The following is a 25,009-nucleotide window of genomic DNA, read 5'->3' as shown; positions in this document are numbered from 1 at the left end:
GCATGCTTTCCCTCATGTGAGAAGTGAAAACAAAACAACAACAACAAAAAACTCAGTCCCCCAGTGCTGCCCCGTCGGGAGCTGAATAGGCCGTGTTCGGAGAGGAACACACCTCACAACCGGGTCCTTGTGACGATCGCCACATTCGCTTTCCCCGGTGCGTCTGCCAGCGCACTGCCCACCGCCCACCACCCACCACCCACTGCCTACTGTGGCCTGTCAACCCACCCTCCCGGGTCAAATACTTGCTGCCACCAGCACCATGTCCTACCCATATCCCGTGCTGACCCAAGAGCAGAAGAAGGAGCTGTCTGACATCGCTCACCAGATTGTGGCCCCGGGCAAGGGCATCTTAGCTGCAGATGAGTCCACAAGTAGCATCGCCAAGAGGCTGCAGTCCATTGGCACGGAGAACACGGAGGAGAACCGGCGTTTCTACCGCCAGTTGCTGCTGACCGCTGACGACCGTGTAAACCCCTGCATCGGGGGCGTCATCCTCTTCCACGAGACCTTCTACCAGAAGGCTGATGATGGGCGTCCCTTCCCGCAAGTGATCAAATCCAAGGGCGGTGTTGTAGGCATCAAGGTGGACAAGGGCGTGGTACCCCTGGCAGGAACTAACGGTGAGACCACCACTGAAGGACTGGATGAGCTGTCGGAGCGCTGTGCCCAGTACAAGGCAGACGGAGCTGACTTTGCCAAGTGGCGTTGTGTGCTGAAGATCGGGAAACACACCCCCTCAGCCCTGGCCATCATGGAGAATGCCAACGTTCTGGCCCGTTATGCCAGCATCTGTCAGCAGAATGGCATTGTGCCCATCGTGGAGCCAGAAATCCTCCCTGATGGGGGCCATGACCTGAAGCACTGCCAGTATGTCACTGAGAAGGTGCTGGCCTCCGTGTACAAGGCTCTGAGCGACCACAACGTCTATCTGGAAGGCACCTTGCTGAAGCCCAATATGGTCACCCCAGGGTACACCTGCACCCAGAAGTATTCCCACGAGGAGATTGCAATGGCAACCGTCATGGCACTGCGCCGCACAGTGCCCCCTGCTGTGGCTGGAGTCACCTTCCTCTCTGGAGGCCAGAGTGAGGAGGAAGCATCCATCAACCTCAATGCCATCAACAAGTGCCCCCTGCAGAAGCCATGGGCCCTTACCTTCTCCTACGGCCGTGCCCTGCAGGCCTCGGCCCTGAAGGCCTGGGGTGGGAAGAAGGAAAACGTGAAGGCAGCCCAGGAAGAGTACATAAAGCGGGTCCTGGCCAACAGCCTTGCCTGTCAAGGAAAGTACACTCCGAGTGGCCAGGCCGGGGCCACCGCCACCAAGTCCCTCTTCATCTCTAACCACGCTTACTAAGCAAGGGTGTCCTCAGGTGGCCCCCAACCCAATACTCCAGGATCCCACCCCCTCCCTCCCAGCACACTCACTCTCGAAGAGGGGGCCTCATGTGGGGGGGGTTCCAAGCTAGGTTTCCCATCACTCTTGCCTCCCTTGTCTTTGGTGTATGGTACTGTCTATGTACCCTAATTCCATCACTTTCTCCAGCCCACTGCCAATAAACAGCTATTTAAGGGGGGAAAAAAGAAACTGGTTTTTTTTTTTTGACTCCATGGTACCGTAATGTTGTTGTTGTTCTATTTCATACTGGCTGTTGACCTTATTTCATGGCTTCTCATTTAATGTATAGTGATGGAGGGAATGTATAATGATGGAGTAATAGAGACCACCATATCCAGATGTGGGGATACGATGCAATATGCATCCCTGCTTCTAAATCAAAGGTGGACTCCCAATGAAACTGTTGGTCGTATCTAGACAATGGGATGCTGGACTGTCTGACATTGTCTGTACCAGCAATGTTGGGGCACACTTAAATAACAGACTGATGCACTTATGATTACTTATGAAGGACTATACTATTATAACAACATGGGGAAAATCAATCAGGGAGTGGGCTTTGGGGGAGGGGGGAAATCCCAGACCCTACAAAATCGCACCATAAAATTCAAAAATTCAAAATAAAAATTAAAAAAAAAAAACTCATCTGAGTATAGAGCCTGAGAGGGGTGGGAACAAATAGAAAGTTTGAATAACAAATTTAAAGTCAGATTAAAGGAATCAGATGCTACACAGCACAGTGAAGAGGCTGCAATTCACAATAACCTAGCATATGTTGTTTGAACATATGCAAGTCAGAAGCTCCAAGTCTCCATCTATAAAGTAACATCAATGAAAAGGAGATGTTGATTACCCCATTTCAATCAATGTACACTACAAAAACATATCTAGATGTCACAATATAGGCCAGAACTTTATGCTATCAATGCTAAGAATTTGTAATTATAAAGAAGTAAATCATGTAATCACATCACTCATAATAATTTAGAGATAATTTTGTGCCCACTACAGATGAAAAAGCTCAAATAAATGTGAAATGATGTTTAGAGACAAAAATATTAGAACCAGGCTACCTGAGTTTGAATCTTGCCTCCACTATTTCCCAGGGGTGCAGTTAAATAATATTTTTGTGTCTCAGTTTACTCAACTTTCACACAGGAATCCTAATTTCAGTTCATTTACAAATTAATAGATGTAAGATTCTTGGACTTATCCAAACTTTCCAGAAAGACAGAGTGATACAGTGCTCACCTATCTTCAAAGCCTAGTCCATTCCCATGAGCTGTGTGACTTAGAGAAAGTTAATCTACCTATTCCCTTGTTTTACCTCTCTGTACAAAAGAGGGATAATAACCAACTTACATCTGTAAAGCAGGTAAACCAATAAACCTACTCCCAATGAACTTTTTGAAATATTGCTTTGTGTATAAATTTAAAGCCAACACACAGGCTTCTGGATTCTCTCTCCATGGCTTAAATAGCTATGGCAACTTACCCACCCATTTTAGCCTCCTAGCAGTGTGATTTCTATCTCATCGGTCCACTGGGGCCACCATTCCCTGCTTGGACTCTGCTAGCCTGGGAGATACACCTGAGGAACAGGAGCAAATGCTAGACTTGAACCACAGAGACCTTCTCTCTTGAAGACTGTAGTTCTGGTTGCATTGCTGTCAAACATCTTAGTTGTTCCTTACATTTTATCAACGTTTTGTAGTTTTTCATGGCATCACAAGGAGATTGATACTAGCTACTTTGTAATGGTCAGAACTAGAACTGATGACTTTTTTTTTTCTTAATTAAGGTGACTGTACTGTTCAGTGTTGGGGGAAGTACGCATTCTCCAAGGCAGCAGCTTAAATTCTATGTATTATATGTATTCTTTAAAATAATAAGGAACATTTCTTTAATTTACTGCATGTCATATAATTTCTAAGTGCTTCATATAAATATACTATCTCATTTAACCTTCACAACAAATACATGATACATACTTCCTAATTATGTGAGGAAAAGAAGATTAAATAAGTTGTGGATGCTGTACAGCTAGGAAATAGAAGAGGAGTCAAGATTTAAATGCCAACACTTTTTTTTTTTCTGGAGCCCATGCTCTCAATTGTTGTACTGCACATCTAGGCCGGAAATAGTCACTGAAAGTAAAATGTGCTTAACTCTATTTCCAGTAATCCTACTTCTGAGAATGTATTCATAAGCTACAAAAATACAAATACATCAAGATGTGTATTTATATATCCTTATTGCAGCATTTTAATAGTGAATGTAGATACCTTGAATATCTCTTGATAAGGAAATAAATAAATTCTAGTACATTTGTACACACTATGGAATTGCAGACTAGTATAGCTACAAAATGAGATTAATCTAAATGTATTTAGTTGAAGATGCATACGACAAACCATTGAAGATAACAAGGAAAGTGCACAATGTTTTGTGTGGTGTGACTCATAAATGACTCATCTAATTAATGGCCCCAGTGTGGACCTTTCCCCTGAACTTGAGTTCCTATTCAACCGCTTGCAGCCTCAAAAGCGCTGTACATTCAAAGTGTCCCAAAACTGAATTTAGAGTTTTCTACCCCCAAATCGAATTGTCGGTAGTGTCCCTCGCCTCTTCCTAGTCAATGGCATTTTGCCACGAACATGCCCCTCTGCACACTTCACACATATGGAAGGTATCTCCAAAAAGTTAGCAGCAGAGAGGAAGAGTTGTGGCATAGCCAGTAAAACCACCACCTGCAACACCAGCACATTGGCATAGCAAGCTAATCCACCTGTGGTGCCAGCATCCCAAATGTGCACCAGTTCAAGTCTCAGCTGCTCTACTTCTTTCATTATTATTTCAATTATTTTCATGATACAGTTCCATAGGCTCAGGAATTTCCCCTTCCACCCTCCCCATTCACCTCTTCCCCACTGATTCTTCCTTCTATATTATTACAATAGTATAGTCCTTCAACAACTGTCACAAGTCCATCTGATCCAGCTCCCTGCTAATGGCCTAGGAAAGCAACAGAGGATGGCCCAAGCATATGCTCTACTTGCCCTGCTTGCTGATCCTTGAAGACCCACTGTCCCATATTGCACTCTGCCCTTCTAACACACACTAAGCAGTGCATTGTATTGTTGATTGTTGAGTGAAACCTATTAAGATAGTTGTTCTCGGGCCCGGCGCGGTGGCGCAAGTGGTTAAAGGTCCTCGCCTTGCACACCCGGGATCCCATATGGGCGCCGGTTCTAATCCCGGCAGCCCCGCTTCCCTTCCAGCTCCCTGCCTGTGGCCTGGGAAAGCAGTCGAGGACAGCCCAAAGCTTTGGGACCCTGCACCTTCGTGGGAGACCCGGAAGAGGCTCCTGGCTTTGGATCGGCATAGCATCGGCCGTTGCGCTCACTTGGGGAGTGAATCATTGGACGGAAGATCTTCCTCTCTGTCTCTCCTCTCTGTATATCTACCTTTACAATGAAAAAAATAATAAAAATAAATCTTTTTAAAAAAAGTCAAGATAGTTGTTCTCTTTTCAGGCATTTTATGCTTCTGTGTTTACACTAATGTCATTCTGAGTTACTTTTTTTTTTTTTTGAAGGATGTAGAGCCTGAATCTAGATGAATTTTTTAAAAGATTTATTTATTTTTATTACAAAGTGAAATATACAGAGAGGTGGAGAGACAGAGAGGAAGATCTTCTGTCCGATGATTCAAGTGAGCGCAACGGCCGGTGCTGAGCCAATCCAAAGCCTGGAGCCAGGAACCTCTTCCGGGTCTCCCACGCGGGTGCAGGGTCCCAAAACTTTGGGCCGTCCTCGACTGCTTTCCCAGGCCACAAGCAGGGAGCTGGATGGGAAGTGGGGCTGCCGGGATTAGAACCAGCGCCCATATGGGATCCTGGCGCATTCAAGGCAAGGACTTAAGCTGCTAGGCCATGCCACCAGGCCTGAATTTTTTCTTTTTACATATGGATATCTAGTTCTGGTAACAACGCTCACTGAAGAGACCATCTTTGATTCACTGCATTATCTTTGCTACTTGGTCAAATATCAGTTGGCTATATTTATGCAGGTCTATTTCTGAGCTCTGTATTCTCTTCATTTGATCTGTTAGTCTGCTCTTTCAACAAGACCATACTGGTCTGGTTACTATAGTTTTATAGCATGTCTTAAATGCAGGCAATGTCAGTCTTCACACTTTGCTTTACAGTTTTCATTTCTTGTACTGCCATTGTCCATTTGGGGTATTAGAGGAATACTGGCTTTATATGGTGAGACAAATATATTCTCTCTGCTTCTATCATCCAAAAGATATTGCAGAAAATTAACTTAATTTCTTCCTGAAATGTTCGATGGAATTTTCCAGGGAACCAATGGAGGCCTGGTTTATTCTGTTTGGGGATGTTATTCGTACTAAGTCAGTTTCTTTAATATCTATAGCCCTGGTCAATTGCCTTTTCTTCTTGAGTTTTGGCAGACAGTATTTTTCAAGAAATTGTTATATTTCTCTAGGTTATCAAATCTGTGAGAATATTTTTTCTATCCCTTTGTTATCTTTTTAATGGCCATGGGTTCTATAGTGATGTCTTCTCTCTTATTTCTGGTATAAATAACTTGTGTGGTCTATTTTTTTCTAGTTACTTTGGTAAGGGACTTTGTTGATTTTATTAATCTTTTCAAAGAAGAAACTATTAATCTAACTGATTTTCTCTATTGATTCCCAGTCTTCAATTTCAATGACTTCTGCCCTAATTTCTTGTATGGTTTTACCTCTCCTTAGTTTGGATTTAATTTGCTTTTTTCTTCTAATTCCTGAAGATGGAGGTCACATGATTCTTTTTCTACATCTTCTTTTCTAGAAAGAATGCATGCAGTGCTATGAATTTCCCTCTAAGCACTGCTTTCACTGGATTGCACAGTTTTAAATGATACGACAATTTTGCAGAAGTTTATTCTTAATATTTATTTTGTTTGTTTTAACGTCAAAGTACAAGAAAAAGAGAGAGAGCTCTTAGAGTTGCTGGTTTATTCCTTTAACGCCCACAGCAGTTTTGTCTGGGCCAGAGTGAAGCCAGGAGTCTGGACATTCAATGCGGTGTCCTATATGGTGGCATGGTCCTAAGTACTTGGACCATAATCCTCCAGGATGTGTCAGCCTTGCAGGATGCATCAACAGGAAACTGGATTGGAAATGGAGTTGCCAGAACTCAAACTTTCCCTTAGATATGTCATGTGAACATCCTAAGCCAGCACCTTAATGCAATGTGCCATAAAGCATACGCAGAATTACAGAAATTTTGAAAAAAGCATTTTGTCATTCAGTTCAAAATATTTTTAAAAGTTTCTCCATGTTTCTTATTGACTTGTGTCTTATTTATAAGTGTGCAGTACTTTTGGGATTTTCCAGCTATCGAGTTTAATCTTTATTTTTCTAGTTTAATTGCATAGAAATTTCTATTACTTCGAGTTTGTAAAGATATATTTGATTGTCCGGTATGTGGTGAATGTGTCAATGTGGACTTGGCAAGAATGTGTAAAATTCTATTGTTGGATAAGGTAGTCTGTAGATGTCACTTATATCATTCATTATGGTGTTGCATCAACCATGTCCTTATTCATTTTCTGCCCACTGGATCTGCCCGTTTCTAACAGAGGGTGCTGAAATCATCAATTATAATGTTGATTCATCTAATTCTTAAAGTTATATCAGTTTTTAAAAGATTTATTTGTTTGAAAGGCATAGTCACAGAGAAAAGGGAAAGAGTTGAGGGGATGATAGAAAGAATCTTCCATATGCTCACTTACTTTCAAATGCCTGCAATGTCTGGGGTCTGGACAGGATGAAGCCAGGTGCCAGGAACCCTATCAAGTGCCTGTAATGAAGGTTCAGGACTTGAGCCATGTACCACCACTTTCCCTGGTGCATTAGTAGGGTGCGGGATCAGAAGTAGAGCAGCTGAGATTCATCCAATATTAAATGCAGGTATCACAGGTAGCAGCTTAACTTATAATCCCACAACTCTGGCCCCATATCAGTTTTTGCCTCATATATTATGATGCTCTGTTATCACACATTGAACATTGCTAGATTTTCTTGGAACATTAGTTCCTGTACCAACAGGTGACCAGTATTGGCAGGTATATCTTTCTCTACCTACTCACTTGTAATTTACACATGTCTTAATATTTGAAATAAATTTTTATAGCTCATTTATCATATGTTCTTATCATTGATGTTCTTTGGCAATCTATCTTTTTAAGTGGTATATTTGTATCATTGATATTTAAAAGTATTATGATATTGTTGGATCAATATGTACCACGTTGGTTATTGCTTGCTCCTATTTTGATTCCCATGCTCCCTTTTTCAGAGATTTTAATTTTTGTATTTATTTGAAAAGCAGATGAAATGACACAGCTCTTCCATACAGTGGTTCAACACTCTCAAAATGACTGCAACAGCCAGGGCTGGGCCAGGCCCAGCACAGGAATCAGGAACTCAATCCAAATCTTAGGAGCAGCTAAGACCCAACTACCTGAGCCATTACATGCTATCACAAGGATGAAGGAGGCTGGAATCAGACATGGAGCTAGGTCTTGCAGGTGTCTCAAGTGGTATCTTAGCCACATCCACCCCTGCCCATGTTAGTTGCTCTGATTTGTTCTAGCTCTCGTGGTTTTAACTGTGCACTATACAATTTCATTTTCTCTTTCTCAGAAAGTAATGCATCTTTTTTTTATTTCCTTAGTGGTGCCCTAGAGTTCACAATATACATTAAAAGTAACTCAAATCCACTTTCAAAAAGCACTGCATTGGTTTACAAGTGGTGCAAGTATATTATATAATATTCATAGCTTCTTTCTCCTTTCCTCATATCATTGGTATCATTCATTTAGCTTATATTTAAGGATAAAATGTGTGTACACAGTAAGCACATAATTGAATATTCATTGATATTGTTTTAAATGAATTTTATGATAAGAAAAGTTAGTTTTTAATTTAGTTTCACTTATTCCTTCCTTGAGGATTCTCATATTTTTCAGTACATACGAGTCTGACATCGATTATTTTGCTTCTCTGAAAAGCTTCTAATGTTTCTTGAAAAAATTACTTAATGGCGATTTTTGATGATCTAATTAAGATTCATTTCTCCTCAATATTTAAAAGATAATTCCACAGGGTCTAGCATTCTATATTTTTGGTTTCCTTCTCTCAAAACCTTAAATATTTCCACCATTCTTGTTTGCCTGGCTTCTGGGCAGAACTAGTGTTTATAATTATCCTTGCTATTTCATGGGTAAAGTGTCTTCTTCTAGCAGCTTTCAACTTTTTTTCTTTACCTTTGACCTTACGGTATCTGAATATGACATGAATATGATAATTCCCACTTAGCACTGTTGCCATATAATTGGGCCAGTCAGTGATGCTTGTATGACTAAAGGACAGACCGGGTGGGTTGTATTTGTTCAGTCCACCTGCTTGGTTTTTTTATTTTAATTTTTAAAATTTAGCCAGATTTTTAAAAATTAGAATATTTGCACAAAAATTATGTTTTTTTTTCTGGAAAGCCAAAATACTGTGGCATCTGAATGTGATAGTTGCATTTGGGATTTATACTACTTGGCATTCTGTAACATTTCTTGAACCTGAGTTTTGATGTCTGAGATTAATTTGAGGAAATTCTTCATCACTACTGCTTCAAATGTTGTGGGTTTTTTTTTTTTACTTTCTCTATTTTTCGTTAATGTTATCATGCATATTTTATACCTTTTGTATTCATGCCACAGTTCTTGGATATTCTGTTCTTGAGGATTTTTTCAGACTTTATTTTTCTCTTTGATTTCCAAATTAGAAAGTTTCTAATGAAACACAGATTATTTCCTCACTGGTACCAGAGATTATTTCTTCAGTGACATGCAGATTAGTAGTGGACCCACCAAAGGCTTTTTTCCATAAACATGTTTTATCTCTAGCATTTATTTTTCATTCTTAGAATTCTAGTCTTTTCTACATTTTTATTACTCTGGTATGTTGTCTATTTTTTTCCACTAAGCCCTTAGTAATAATCATAGCTTTCTTTAAATTCCTTATCTGATATTCCAATGTATCCACAACTGATACTCATTTAGTCTCTTCAAAGGCATTTTGTATATTACAAGCTTTTGTTTAAAGATGGACATGATGTACTGGGTAACAAAAAAAAAAATGAACTACAATAAATAGTCCTTTCAGGATGTAGTAGCAAGATGGGGGGCGGAAAGAAGTGTTCTGCAATCCTATAATTAGGTCTCAAATATTTTGGTGAGCCTATAAACCCGAATTATGAATTGTATCATAAGGTTCAACTTTTTCCACTCTTAATGTAGAACAGGATAGCCATATGGGCTGGAATTGGACATTTCCCCCTTTCCCAAATTGGTGAAGCTCTGATTGATCCCCAGCAGATTAGACTCTAATAGTTTCTCCTGAATGTAGATCCTCTTGGGGAGAACTATGTTCTCTGGTGTCTTTCTCTCTCCTTCAGCAAAACACTTCAGGAAATTTTTCTCTAATACTCACTGAGAGGACATTGTGGAAGTTCTGGAGGTAAAAATCACACACACACACACACACACACACACACACACAAAAATTTTTTTTGAGAGATTCCTTAACTAAATCTACCTATATTCTTAAACTCTTGGACTTGTCCATATTAAACCTCCAATACTTTGCCTGTTCCAGTTCAAATTTTTCTACCCTGGGCACTGGTTCCTACAGAAGTTTCTGCTCCTTTAGGCTACAGTTCTCCGTATCCATCTGCCTGTCACTCCAATTACTGGGACAGTAATTTTCCCAGAGACTTCACTTCTCTGATGGATCTAAGAAAAGCTGTTAATTTTTCAGTGTATTCCTCCTTTAACACGTTCTGGGGACATGGTAACAGTGGTAGTTTCTAAGTTCTTTATATGCTAAACCAGAACGTGAAAACAGCTATGTACAATATTTATCCCAAGAAGAAAAATGTTTCTATACATGTGTAACAGTTATCTTTTTCCTTTTCTGTCCATTCTTCTCCCTTGAAAGACTTCTACATAGTTCACTTGAGCCCTTCGGAGAATATAAACTTCTCAAACCTGAGTAAGCCATTTAGTTTAACTTGCTTTTTCTTCTACTTTTCAATTTCCTTTGCAGACTCCTCTTCATCTCCCCAAAGATTCAATATTCATGTTCTTTAGGGCTTCGTACTAAACTCCTGCATGTTTTTCCCTAACCCTATTTCCCTAAGCAAATGCATGCAGTTCTCCAAATGAATTGTACATATACAATGCTGACTTCCAAATCTGTATCTTTTACCCAGACCTCACTTCTGGGCTACAAAGACTCCAATATAGTTACCTACTAGATTTTTCCACATGAGTATCTCCCAAATATCTCAAACATATCATTCCTGAGCTTTTGTTAAACAAAGGATCAAATAGTACATCTATGGAGAACCAGCTACTTCATTTAGCAGATGGCTGATGTGGCATAGCACACATGAGGATATTGCAAAGTTTGTAAAAATTAATAAACTAAGTTTATTCTGTGCAAATAATGTTGAAACCCAAGCATAATTTATTCATGATATATATTTTCCATCAGCTTTTAAAAAGACACCCTCAGATAGTCAGAAATAAATTATAATTATCCTTTGAAACTGATTTTCCAAAGAATTCTAGTGCCTAATGCTTCAACATTTAATTTCAGAGGAATGTAGATGGAGGTGATGCTAAAATGGAAGGTTGGGAATTTTAGCTCGAAGAGCACTTGTCCATCCTCCAGGCAATCAATGTTTCATCATCCCAAAAAGAAAAAAAGCAATTCTGCTCCCAAGGGAAGGCAATCATTTCTAGATCTACTACTTTAAAGTTAGTTCATGTTCCTGCCTGAAACAGATCAGGCACAAACTTGGATTAATTTTCTTTTTTTTTTTCCTTTCTTTTTTTATTCTTTCATCAACTTTAACAGTTATGAAAAGCATTTTTATTGCCTTTCACAAGTTCAAGTAAATCTAAAATGATAGCACAATCCCATAGAGTGTGTCATCTAGATGGCGGCAGGAGGCCTGGCAAAAGGAATTACAGCTTATCCAACTTCAAAAGCCCTGACCAAGACAGGTACTAGGTACTACTGAGAGGCTATATCTTCTAATCAGGAAAGTATGCTTAAGTTTGCCAAGGTGTTTGAATTCCTACCGTTATCAGTGCTTCCTTGAATTAACAATGTTATACCTTCAGAAGTCCCCTATTTCAATGTGAATATACTGCCTAGAAAACTAATATATTAATTTTTAACACTGTTTTGAACAGAGGGTAGAATCCTATGGGAATGGAATACTGTAGAGAATAGTGACACGGTAATGGCTTTGAGAAAAGAAAGAATATGATGGACATAGGAGGAAACATAGACACTGGGAAGTCAAAGAAGAACATTAAAGAGGTGAAGAAAATATCAAAAGGGAAAACCAGTAAAAATTCAAAATCACCTTTTTGCTCTTGGGTCCCTAATAGCCCTGCTACCACTTGACTTGCCACTTCTTATGGCAACATAAGAGGGGCAGGGAGGCATCCTTAGTCTCTAATGTGTTTCTTCATCTATGAAAACAGTGATGGGAACAAAACAGGATAACAACTGGTGATAGGAGCTATGTAAATAGAAAGTCAGATAAAGAAAAGAACTAATGGATCAGTTTAAAAAGGGACACATTTCCAGGGTCTACTCTCAGTAGTGCTAGTCTAGAAAACTAACGTTAAGACAGGATTGACTTTAAGTGATCAAATTTCCTAGTTTGCCAGATGTTCTAGTTTAATTATTAATAGCGGCTCTTTCCCCTCTCCAGAGTGTCCTGGGTAGATGATAAATGGTATGGTTACTCTTACAAAAGACTGGTGATGGTGTCTTATGAATAGAATAGAAGTGTGCTGTGTCAGTAGTTCCTTTCAGTTCTCAAGACCTGGAATGGCTAGAGCCCCTAAATTTGCTGACTTCCATTCTGAGGAGCTGACTATGTGCTATGGATGTAGAAACATTGGGAATATTGTACGAAATATAGGTAACACTGCTATTTGGATAGAGCTCTCAAAGAAGTAAGCGAAAATGGGAATTTCAGAAAGCACAAGGTCTACTAGCAAAAATCAAAGGGGTTAAGGTAAAAGCATTAGAGAAGTCCCTCAAATTCCAGTAAAGGGAATCACTCACCCACTCTGCCCACACTTAGGACTAGACCGATCTATATAACCAAATACTTGTCCTGTCCTCCACTCCCTCCCCCAAAAAGAAAATATTGTTGCTTTATACAGGATCACCGAGTCACAGACTAGACTGACATTCATAGATGGGCCTAGCCACTCATTTAGCCTTCAACATGTTGGAAACACAGCAATCTCCACAGAATGCCATGTCCAGAACAGCAATTGTAACAGCAACAGACTTAATAGCCCATGCACAAAGAAAATACAATATAAAAACCTGCTATACTGATACGTATAAAAAAGATTCATTTGATTATAAACATTGAATTCCAGTCCTCATTTTGCAGCACCAGAGAGGAAATTGTTCCTAAATGGATAACGTGTGCTTTTCCTTTCCAAAGTTCATGTTCCCATTCAAATTGTACTAAATCTTTAGAGACATTGCCTTCTGAGCCTAAAATCTTTTTCTCCACCTAATTCTCATCTCTTGGTAAATACTTGCAACATATCTACAAAATCAAAGACATAATTTCTTTTTCAATATATGCAAAGACATCCGCTTCCTGTGGTTGAAAGAATGAGTTACATGCTACAAAAAGCAAAGGCCAGAGGCTGAAGGCCTTTGGTAGAGCTCCTTGTCCCTCTGGCAATGTTTTCCTTTTTCTTTCTCTGCAACAGCACAGATGTATGTATGGCAGGGTGGAGAAGGGGTGGAGGCACACAGGGGATAAGGTTCTGGCCTCCTGGCTGCTCACAGAAAAACCCAGTGTTATCTCAATGTGTGCCAAGGAGCAGGTGAAAGATAAAGTCCTCAAACCACTCCCTTACCTCTAAAATCTTAAAAGTAAGCCCCAGATTCAACTGCTCTATCTTTTGCTGTGTGCATCCAGAGCAGGTAATCAGCAGAGCTAATCAAAAAGTCATTCATTGCTGTGGAATGGCACTGGGAGAGGGTGACTGTAGCTTTCAATTGGCAATGGTTTCTGGACTGCTACAATTCACTCTCCATGACTCTTTGGCAAGCCTTTCACATCCCCTGTCCTGACCTCTCTCCCCCACCATGCCAGCAGTCTCTACCACGCAAAGCTTTGCTTCTCCATCAAAGACAATCTAATTTGTACAGTTGACAACGTTTTTTCCTCAATGACATTGCTCTGGAAAAGTTGCTTTCAGACTGATAAGTCTTCTGAGTAGTCTTATAAGTCATTAAAGGTGTTTCTTCACTTGAACAAATTTTTCTCTTTCTTTTCAAACTAGAAAGCCATTTCTTGCCAGGGCTTTTTAAACACTTAAATATTGACAAGATTTTGAACATTCAAAAACATTTCCTGCTTTCTCAAGCAAAACAGATTCTCTCAGAGCCTCCAGAACCAAACAAAATCCAGAGGGAACTGTGCTAAGGTAGAATGATAAACCTGGAGCTAATAACAACATTAGCTACCATTGTTGAGCATTGTTTCCATGCCAGACATCATTCAATGCACTTTCATGAACTCAATCGATCTCTTCACAGTAGCCTTGTGAGGTATGTGCCACTTCTAGCATCCCCACTCCCCACGGCAGAGACAAGGATGCTGAGCCCCAATAAGATCAAATATGCCAACGGCCAGTAATGGATAGCCAACTTTGAACTGAGTCAGAGGGACTCTTGCTCTAAATACCTTGCTCTACCTTGCTAAGACCGTGCAAAGGAAGAGAAGTATACCACCATCCACACTGTCCCAGCCTCTCTTCCAACACACATAGCTACCATTCATGAAAAAAATTAAAAACTACTTTCTAGAACACAGAGAATACTGGGGGGTAGGGGGCGGGGGGTAGGAGGGATCTGGTTTAGCTTTGGTAAAAAGAAAATTTAAAAGAAAAACTCCTTTCCCTTGGTCACAGTCTACTACTGTGCTGACTGACTGACCACCAAGTTCATTCGGCATACAAGCAGCTGAACTGTGCTCCATCCTTTGTGGATACACAGAGTAGCTGTAATGTCAGAACACACACAAGCACATATACATGCAAAAAGATACAATATGAGGTGGAATACTCATGAAGCCTCTGACACTTAGAGCTGTGTAATGGCAGGCAAGTCACTTAATCTCTGTGCATTTCAGTTTCGTTAACTTTTAAATTGAAATAATAACAGGACATATTGTTAGGATTTACATGAGCTAACATATTAAAGTACTTGATGCATGCCGGGCACATAGCACTTGGTAAATAACAACTTATGCTATAATTCTTTCCCCCTACCATGACCTATGGAATTTATATTGTCTATCCTATTGTAATGCCTATTGTCTATAGGCATCAGTAAGAGGAGAATGGTATTTAGGTGAGACAGGGTTGGGGGAAAGGCCAATACCTGTCTCATTAATATTTCAATCTTGTCCCAGATAAACTGGAAAGTGTGTACCTTTCATTTAAAAGCTTATCATGAAAAGATACTACATTCGAATATTAGAGATTTCTAACACCAGATGCTTTCTTATTGAAGCTTTGGTAACATAAACATTTTGAAAAATACATAGCTCCAAACTACATCTTTTCATTCAAAGGAATCTGTTTTCTAAATGATGAGGGTACATGTTTTATTTTTATTACTACATGTAGGAAATCACAAAGACGGAAAAAAAGCAAACAAATTGCCATCTTTCTACTTGAAGATATTTGTTTCAGGTTTCCTTTAAGTGGTAAGCACCTTTTCTGAAATAAAAATAGGATTCAGTTTATGTAAAGTCATTTTCCACTCACTTCTTAGGTGCACGCCCATTACATAAAGTAATATTTGTTCATATTGTAATTTATAGAAGCAAATAGCTGATGTCCATTTTCACTTGGTTGGCCTTTACAACTCAGTCTCTTATCATGCTGGGGCCAGCTACTGACCCAGTCAGTCAATTTTCACGTCCTTGAAAAACAGAAACTGTTATACTAGTTCATAGCTTAATTCTTCCCAAAGGTCATCTTGCTTTTCATGATGAACAAGGGCTGCTTTCTACCAAGTACCTGGTGGGACATGTCGACCACTTCTATTAGCTGATTACTGATAAGAAGAGGGGAAGGATGGGTAAGTTTTGACAGTGGAAGGCAAGAAAATACATTCTTCTTTGCCCCATTCAGTTCTGCCCTGCACTCTTCATCACACTGGGCATCTCAGGAGGCACTGTTCTGAGCATGAAGTATGGCCATTGTTCTCTAAGGGTTTGCCAAATCTAATCCCCCAGACAGAAAGGCATTTGGTCTCCTCATTTTTAGTCCATCCAAATAATCAAAAATGTTTCCCCCAACCTTGTATTCCTGAAACATGTACCATAATGTCAAAGATATCGCCATTGAACCTTACTTTTGGCTAATTCAGGCATTCATTTTATTTGACAAAAGAAATATTCAGTATCTGTTCTGTTCCAGGCATGTTTCCTAGGTGCTGTGATTACAAGGGGCATGCAGAACAGACCCAAAACAACACTGCCCTCGTGGAGCCCGCAATCATTAGACATAATTAGGAAAATATCTGCTTGGAATTCAAAATGTTACAGTATATTCCAGAACAAACACAAAATGACCCTGATCCATTGAGTTTACCCCTATTTCGCAGAATGATAAAGTACTTATATTTTAAAATGGATTATCTTGCAAATCTAAACATTGCATTAATTCATTCATCCAAGCATTTGTTGTATTTATTAATCAGAGTGACAATTCGGAATAGAATCTGGGGCGTCCTAAAAGACACAGAAATGTATTGCTTTGATGTATTAACATAAACCTAAGCCAAATGAAGTAATATATAACGAGAGAAGTGTAAGCTTCAACATTCACCAGCATTGTTTATCTACTTGGGCAATTTGTCTGCAATTATTGAAAATGTCCACAAGGTGGTGATAACAATGCCTTAGTTGATAACAAGATGAAACAGGATAGGTTCATATATTATAGGTATGATTTATCTGAAATGAAGACACAACATATTTCTCCAACTATCAAAGTTTGTTTCTCAAAACTTTTCTGGTAGGATTCATGTTTTAAGCATTTACAATGTATTCACTAAACTTCTTAGGAAAATTCAAATCTTGGGTGAGTCAATTACAGCCTTCATTTTTTAATTCATGAAACTTTTGAGAAGCTTGTAAGTATCAAGCATAACACAGAATATTTAAAATTCAGTTTTCACCTCATGAAAATACACAATAAGGGAAGAATTCCAAACAAAAGGAAAAGCAATGGTGCCTTTTACATCCCAACTTGTTAATAATGGGTGCTATGCAATTACTTCCCATTTAACATTCCTTGTTTTATAGACACTTTTCATGATCTCTTTCAAGGTTTATACGAAATGCTGCTAATTTCAGATCACATTGAACGTGGAGATAGAAGAAGTGAGTCTTACCTCAGAGATTGTTGTAATGGTTCAATGAGAATACGTTTATACCCTTTAGCATAGTATCTGACATGAAGTAAAAAAAAATAAATGCTAGCTTTATCATCATTGTTATCACCATAATGGTCATCATAATCATCCCTGTGGTTATCATGATCAACATCAGTATCAACATCATCACAATCATTATCATCCAGGAAAAAATGTCAAACCTACTCTTAATGTTGCAGAACTTTGAGAAAAAGGAACTCAGAATTGGAAAGTCATTACTCAGCCTCTACCAGCAGAATGTGAAAATGTTCTAAACTCTAAACTCTTAACCACACTTTAAGGGAGAGGAAAGGTTTGTTTATCTTTGAGGTTTTTTGTTTTGTTTTGTTTGTTGACTCACCCTAGCTGCCTTAGGAGCACTTTCCCAGGGTGGTGCCCCTGATACACAATGTCCATCTCCCCAGGGAACTCAATTTCAATTTTGATAGCAAGGTGGGTGAGATGAGTAAAACCAAGCTTTGACTGGCCCCCTACCTAGACAGAGTGGTTGTGATTTTTCTCTTACTATGTACCATGGCCACTTCTTTAGAGATTGGGGCCAGCCACAGAGACAGGAAGAAGCAGTGAGCAACTATTTTCATGTCCTTTAGGTCCTACTGGGCCCTTAGTAGATAAGCATTCTCACGAGCTCCTCTAGAATAGGCACTGCCTCTCAACCACTTGGGTTTTCATACAGGGTTTCTTGCTCCAAGGGCCTCAGTCAGGCTTAATGCGCTATTGTGACTGCTGTTAGTCATATGTGAAGAAGGGGCCCAGCATTTTCATCTCAATTGTGAGGGCCTGAATTACACACCCAGTCCTGGCTGCCCTGAAGACTTTCTAAACACCATATGGCTCTTGTTCTTAGTAAACCACCCTAGCCCAGCCCAGCCCAGCCAGCCACCTCTCCACTGCCATTCAGCAGCACCCACTTCACTTCCTGTTCTTGAACCCCAGTAAGTGTTGGTGGCTCAATAGGACCCAGATTTCTACTTAACCCTGAGCTCTAAGTGTCAGTTTAGAGGTATTTTCAATCCTGCTGACTGCTCTTCATTACTACTATCTCTAAACTTAAAAAAAGGAAGAAAAAACAGCAGTGATAACAACATTTCTTAAAACACTGATTGCTATTAATAACTAATCATAGGCTTTGTAGATGTCTTGCAGCAAATTCAGTCAGAAGAGGCAGCATGTGAAGACAGAAAGCCTAGGTTTCTACATTGAATTTGAGGGACACTTATTCTACCCTGCCCCAGATTTTCATCAGTGAGCTATTGGTATAGAATGCTTTAAAAAGTAAAAGCAGTAGAAATAATCTTAGCAGACTCACATTCCTTTTGAATTCTATGATTTGAGCTACCCAACTCTATCAACATAAATGGATAGCAGCTTCCTTCTCCCCTCCCCTTGTTTGTCTCCCCCACCCCCAATCTTCTCTCTGTAATGTGTTATATGGAAAAGTAGGTAGGTAGAGTCCAAATTTACAGATCAGAACATTGAGGGATAGAAAGTTCAACTGATAGCCTGAAGTGCCAATTCTCATCATTTTGGAAAAACTGATAAGGATCCAGGTTTTCAAATTCATGGGACAATATCCACATTTCTTAAGAGATTTGGATAAACCATTTAGTTTTTAATTTTTACCTTCTAATCTGAATACATTAACTGTGGCACTGTTGACATGCAGAGCAGCTGAGCCTTTCTTGTGGGCCGCTGTCTTGGGCCTGGTAAGAGGTTTAAGAACAATCTTGGCCTGTCCCCATGACATGCCTGTAGCATTCTCCTTATTCCCAGAAGAGATCATCAAAAGAGAGAACCACTGATTTGAATTTTCTGAATAAGCCAGAATAATTTAATGTGATTAACTTGCTCTTCTTTTCTGTCAAAATATTTTTATGTTCACAAAATCGATACCACCAAAATTCAACAGAATATGCCCATAGCACACAGATTATCACATTAAACTTTAGGAAAACCAGCTATTGCAATTCCTCTTTAAGAACTGGCCTTAGGCAAGTATCCTAAAATTCAACTGTTCCCAGTTATCTTTTCATTCCCCTAAATGCTCTGAATTCTTTTTCAAAGCATGAAACCAGAAATTCTAATATCTAAAGGAGTGTTAAAAATACCTTATTCCTCAAGACAGCTAAGTCAAATCTCCAAGTGACAAACTAGCAAACAGAAATTAAGAGGTAGAAATGACCAATCAACAGCAAGCCTTCCATCTGGCCTTTATAGCAACTGCATAAACCTCATGTTGTTTCAACTGGATTAGACATGCACATTATCATCCAAACCAGGATACTTTTTTAAAGGAGTGAAAGGAGGCACTAGTAATAATTGTGCTAGCAAAATGGACACAAGCTGAAGGTTCTTGGACCAACAAGGCAGCATTGCCATTGTAGCCTTAGCTCACTGTTACGCATACTCCTGCAGGAAGCCTGCTGTAATAGATACCGCTCCGCACCAAGGCACCCCCAAGCATCAATGGCTTAAAGCCATAATCACTTGTCATTTCTCACCCATCAATTCAGTTGACGCCACTGAAACAGTTCTGTTTCTCCAAGTTTGTGGGGCAGCAGAAGCAGCTCTGCTCCACATATCTTCCATCTTTCTTTGGCCAGAAAATTAGCCAGTACACGTCCTCCTCATGGCAGTAACAGAGGTAAACATCGCAAGCAGAAGTGTACGCAGTTTCATAAAAGATAAACAGCCATTGCTGAGCTACAACTGCTTCCCGAACACGCTACTGGCCAAAGCAAGTCAGCTGGCTAAATTAAAGAGCAGGAAAATAAACTGCCCCTAGCAAGGCCACAATAAAAACTGGGATTCAGGAAGATGTAAATAATTAGAGCACTCATTCAATATGTTTCACCCATCCCAGCGCCATCTTTGCCTGCCACTCCTATACATACATAGAACTCAAAGATGAAGATGGGGTGCAGGGAATCTATTTGTCTTCATATGATGTTATCTGGCATGATGCTGACTCAGTTCCTCACATCGAGTCATGATAATTTCAGAATCCACAGTTTCTAATTTTCATAAGCATTCCAAAAATGAAAAGGTTTCCAGTTGAGTATGAAGTATAACTCTTCGAACAATTGACACTAAGAATTCCTCTACATGTCTGAAACTCTCAAATCTACTCAAAATAGAACTCCTCCCCAAGTAGGGCCAGGAGGCTGAGTTCATTGTGGATGGGGGGCTGACTTGCTTATGCTGGTTCACAGTAGCAGTTTTCAACCTTGCCAGAGAAGTAAAATAAAATGAAGTATACATTAATAAAATGTCAACAATATCATCTTTTGGAGGAAACTTAAAATAATTCACAATAAATTAACACTCCCATCAGAAAAAACTTTGCAGCTTATCAGAATGTCACTTTGTACGAAGTAAGAGACCCAGAGCCATGTGATTTCCTCCTGCAGTTTTCAAGCCCATTCGAAGCCCATCAGGGGATAATTACTTGCTAAGATATACCCATCTCAGCAGAATATGTTTGTTATGATTCAATTTTCTCACATCCTCATTTTCACAGCATAAAGGAGATTCTGGTGTGGTACAGAAAGCCCTAAAAGGAAAAGGAAATTGCACTGCTCACCACTTGGCTGTGTGACCTTGGGCACCTACTACACCTCTCTGACTGTTCATAGTTGGCAGAGTGAATGTGGCAAGGAGCCACTAACACCTTATTGGAAAGGTTAGGGAAGGCTATTCACCTCTGCCCCCAGAAAAAAGGAGTCCTTTCTATGACTCCTGCAACCCTGGCATCCCATTGGGCACATCTGTTTGTGTCCTGGCTGATCCACTTCCAATGCAGCACCCTGTAAATAGCACAAGAACAGAAACAGAAGATGATCCAAGTCCCTGGGCCTTACCATCCACCTAGGAGAACCAGAGGAAGTTCCTGGCTCCTGCTTATGGCCAGGAACAGCCATGTGGGGAATGAAACCAACAGATGGAAGATATTCATTCATTCATTCATTCATTCATTCTCTCTCTCTGTCTCTCTCTCTTTCTCCCCCCTCCTACTCCTCTCTCCCTCTCCTTCCTCTCTCCATTGCTCTTTCCTTCTCTTCTTCCCTCGATCCCTCCCTGTCTGTGTAACTCTTTCAAATAAAAAAAAACCTTTTAAAAGAAAATGATTATGATGGATCATTTTTAGGGATGATGCCTTTAGGAAGTACAGGCATTTTAGTGACTATTGTAGTTATCTTCCAATGTCCATTTCTCTCTATGTGTCTCTCTGTCTTTCTTTCTCTCTCTCTCTCTCTCTCTCTCTCTCTCTCACACACACACACACACACACACACACAGCCAATCAAATTGTTTGTTGGTGGAAGGACTGATATTACACTAAGCTGCATGAATAGGACATCCTCTTGTATTCCTATGCCACAGTGATTTTCAGATAATTGAGGCAGCCCTGTGCCTGGTCACAGGGCTAGATCGAGTATGGTCATGTGATTTATTTTGAGCCAATATGAAATGGTGTGATGAAGATATGAATCCAAGAAATGTTAAAGTCAATCGGCATCATGAGTGAAACAGAAAGTAGAGAGGAAAAGAAGTCACGTCTCTGATAATTATGTTGAACTACTGAGTATAATCAGTCGTCAAGCCTGCCCTGCCTCTGGTCCTTCCAAGTACAGAGCCAACATTTATACCTGTGTAGTGGGTTTTTTCCTACCCACGCAATGAAGCATCCTAACTGAAACAGGAGCTTAAAGGCTCAACTGGATCTGAGGGCTCCTTAAAGGAGGACTTATAAAAATGTTTAGCTCACAGATAAAGATGCTGGCAGACAGGTACTAAAAGATCATCTTCCAGTAATTATGCCTCCAAACAGCTCTTGGTCTTTGGGAGCAACAATTAAGTTCTAAATACCCTTACCCCATAGAAAAAGCAAGAAAAATTAAAAAAAAAAAAAACTGCCCCCATGGCTACTGCTCAATTCCTGTTACTATCTCCTTCTAGAAGTTTCTATGGATCCATTTATGGACATATTAAACCAAAATTCAAAAGGTTTCTTTTCTGACTCACAGATACTCCCACCAGAAGTAGTTCCAGCTAGCCCCAAGCTTGGAATATCAGCGCCTTAAAGATGTACATTTATTCAGCAATACCAAAGCTGACACCCACACGGAGGATTCCTACAGTGGTTTCTATAGGGATGATATCATAAAGAAGCTGGGATAATTGAGAGGTGCAGTGCAAGACTTAGTTTCTTAGATATCACACCAAACCTGAATCTCTAGATGTGGCTGAACTCTGTACTTCCTGAAGATTTTTGGGACAAAATGCAAGACACAGCTATAAGGAATCTATTGTTATTCGCTTTGCTCCTTGATTAGAGTCCTAGGTTAAGCTTCAACAACTTTTATGATCCTAAAATACCAGCTCATAGACTGAGTAAGGAGTCACCTTACTCTGCCTTTTCTTTTTAATGATTTGGGATTGCAACTTGAATAAGGAAAATGCCTTATTTCGCATATATAAATGCCCTCCATGCTGCCATGTTAACTGGTGCTTGTTGGTTTCAGAACACTTACCATTCTGCATTGTCATTGGTAGTGACATCGGCTTCTCCTCTGAACATGAAATTCATTCAAAAGAGTTTCTTGCTTCCTTATATCCTTGTTGCTTAGCAGGGTCTGGTGGTCAATAAACATCTGTTCAAGAAATCAAAGTTGCAAGTTCAAAGATAGAGAAATTACATTCCCATTAACAAAGGATGTACTGTATTGGTTTCATTATCTTCAGAGGGTATGGCAGTTTTCCTCCAACAAATCAGGATGATTTCTATTGCTAGTTTCTTAAATTGCAAGGCATTAAGTTAGCACAATTTGTGGTTCAATGCATGAGTCAGATCCCATCTCCAAACTCCACTGGTCAACATTTCAATTTTCTAATCCAAGTGTTCCTATCCTCAGCCGAAAGCAGCATCAGTTTCATGAAGACAAGTACTATTTTCACTTTTCAGGAAAAACTGCAATTAATTGTTTACTTGGTGCCTAAACTGTGTCATAGAGCTGATTAAAAAGTATAAACTATAGAGTCTGAGATTAGGAGATAAGCCTGAATCCAGCAAGGGTACCTCTTAACCACAGAGAAATAGCTAGATTCAGAGATTTGTTGGCAGCTTCGGGTGGCAATGATGCTTCTAGCATAAGCCCTGGCCCCTCCTTGGAAAACCAAAGAGAAAATTCAAAGGGAGTTTCACTGTTCTCTTGGGTGAAGGATCGATTGCAACAGAATTTGCATGTATTATACAAGCTTTTCAACCAACAGCAATGTGCTTAGTCTACCACTGTGCCCCTGCTGGCTCATAGACTAGTCCAACTCTGCCAACAGCTGCCACTGTCAGCTCAGAATTGACAGAATGGCAACAGATGAAAGAGAGGGGGAAAAGGTAATGGGCAAAAGAGGATGAAAACAGAAGGAATGGGACACCATTATAGTGATGACTTCAAGGGAGGATTTTCAAATACAGAGGCGCTGAATGCCCATCTTCCCCTCCTGTTACTGTAACATCCACATGACTCTTCAAGCCAAGTGACAGTGAAGGTGGCCACAGATCTCTCCTTCCACTTCTTCTCTTGGCTGGTCAAGCATGGATGGGGACCTGGCTACTTTCAGGAGTAAACTGATGTGCTAAAACTCACTCTTCCCAGTACAAAATCTATCACTTACCCTCCTGAAATCAAAACTGAAACCCCATTCGAATTATTCCTATGGGATGATGCATTGAATGCTCCTATGAGAATGTAACCATATTATCTTAGAGGAGGAACATAGAGTGCCTGACACAGAGTCAATGTTCTCTTAACGTGACATTATTAAATTGTCACTGTCTGCCATTAGAACCTCAGTAAAGATTCATCTCCAGAGCATCTTCTGTCTCCTGGGGTTCTCCAGACTACCTTGAGAAAATGTTGTTGCAGAAAATTGGCAAAGACTTGACAGGACACCAAGCTTGTGGGGATGGTGGAGAGAGGACAGTAAGAGTATGAGGGATTTGGGGGGTGGGAGGAATACCATTTTACAAGGTGAGACAGAGGAAAAGAAATTCAGAAATTGATATTTGATTCTTCAGTGAGGCAGGCACAGAACTAGATGGTTTCATATTCTTATTTAATCCTCACAATTGTAGACAAAGATATACTAATATTCGCTTTATGAAGACAAGAAAATGAATCCAGATTAACCAAGTTGCTCAAGGCCACACACTACCAGCATGGGAGAGCACTGAGCCTGGAACTCGAACCTGTCTCCTAATCCCAGATTCCTGAGCAATGCTCTTCCTCTGTCCACATTTGTCAAGTGGTGGCCAACCTTGTCAATGCCCTAATGCTCCTTCCACTGCAAAGCTGGGTCTGCTTCTCCCCTACTCCTCACCATGGACTATTAAAACAAAGACAGCATCTGAATGGGCAGAGTAGGGAGAGATCCCACATCGTCATAATGGAGAGATACATGGTAAGAGCCTAGAATCACATTGCCAAAGATCTGGAACCCTTTTGTTCTGGGCTTTCATCTATCTTGCTAAATCCAAAATTCCTGAATGATCAATGTGTCTGCTGGGTCCCTATCCCCTGCCCCACCCATACAACAGTTTGCTGTATACCATGAAAAAGGCATTAACACCAGGAGGAGCAGATAATGTGAAAAAGAGAAGAGCAAGTGAAGGGAGAATAAAAATGCCTTCCGGAGCAGCTGAGTGGTAGGAGTGAAAGACTTGGGAGATATAGAGGCTTTTTTTTTTTTTTTTTCCTCTCACTGCTGGAGAAAGGGGCCTGGGAGAGGAGCCTACAGCCCGGCAGACTCTGGAGCGGACCAGAGAGAGATCACAGATCACTGGGCTGGAGGACTTCTGTGTTCTTTCGCCCCCTTGGAGCAGAGGGCAGAAAAAGAGTTGGGGAGGATCGATAACCTCTGTGGTCTTCAATCAGAGGTCCAGGCTTGCTAACTGCTGAGACAAAGGGGAGG

At 40.2% G+C, this 25,009-nt stretch overlaps 2 protein-coding genes across 3 annotated transcripts in view; both read left to right on the top strand.

Annotated features, from left to right (window-relative positions):
* The first annotated feature begins 241 nt into the window (after window positions 1–241).
* LOC121169210 (fructose-bisphosphate aldolase A-like) lies at window positions 242–1,357 on the top strand. The gene has a single exon (XM_040999713.1). The coding sequence runs from the start codon at window positions 263–265 to the stop codon at window positions 1,355–1,357; it is 1,095 nt and encodes a 364-aa protein (XP_040855647.1). The 5' UTR covers window positions 242–262.
* Window positions 1,358–14,299: 12,942 nt separating this feature from the next.
* Window positions 14,300–25,009, top strand: part of GRIA3 (glutamate ionotropic receptor AMPA type subunit 3) — a 303,894-nt gene continuing 293,184 nt past the window's right edge. For both annotated transcript variants that reach the window (XM_040999897.1, XM_040999898.1), the window contains exon 1: window positions 14,300–14,311. The gene's annotated coding sequence lies outside the window, so the exon portion shown is untranslated. The remainder of the gene's footprint in view (window positions 14,312–25,009) is intronic.

The sequence above is a fragment of the Ochotona curzoniae genome, unplaced genomic scaffold, assembly GCF_017591425.1.
Source record: "Ochotona curzoniae isolate NIBS_2020 unplaced genomic scaffold, NIBS_Ocur_1.0 scaffold_1852, whole genome shotgun sequence".
Classification (NCBI taxonomy): domain Eukaryota; kingdom Metazoa; phylum Chordata; class Mammalia; order Lagomorpha; family Ochotonidae; genus Ochotona; species Ochotona curzoniae.
This window is presented reverse-complemented; position numbering and strand designations above follow the sequence as displayed.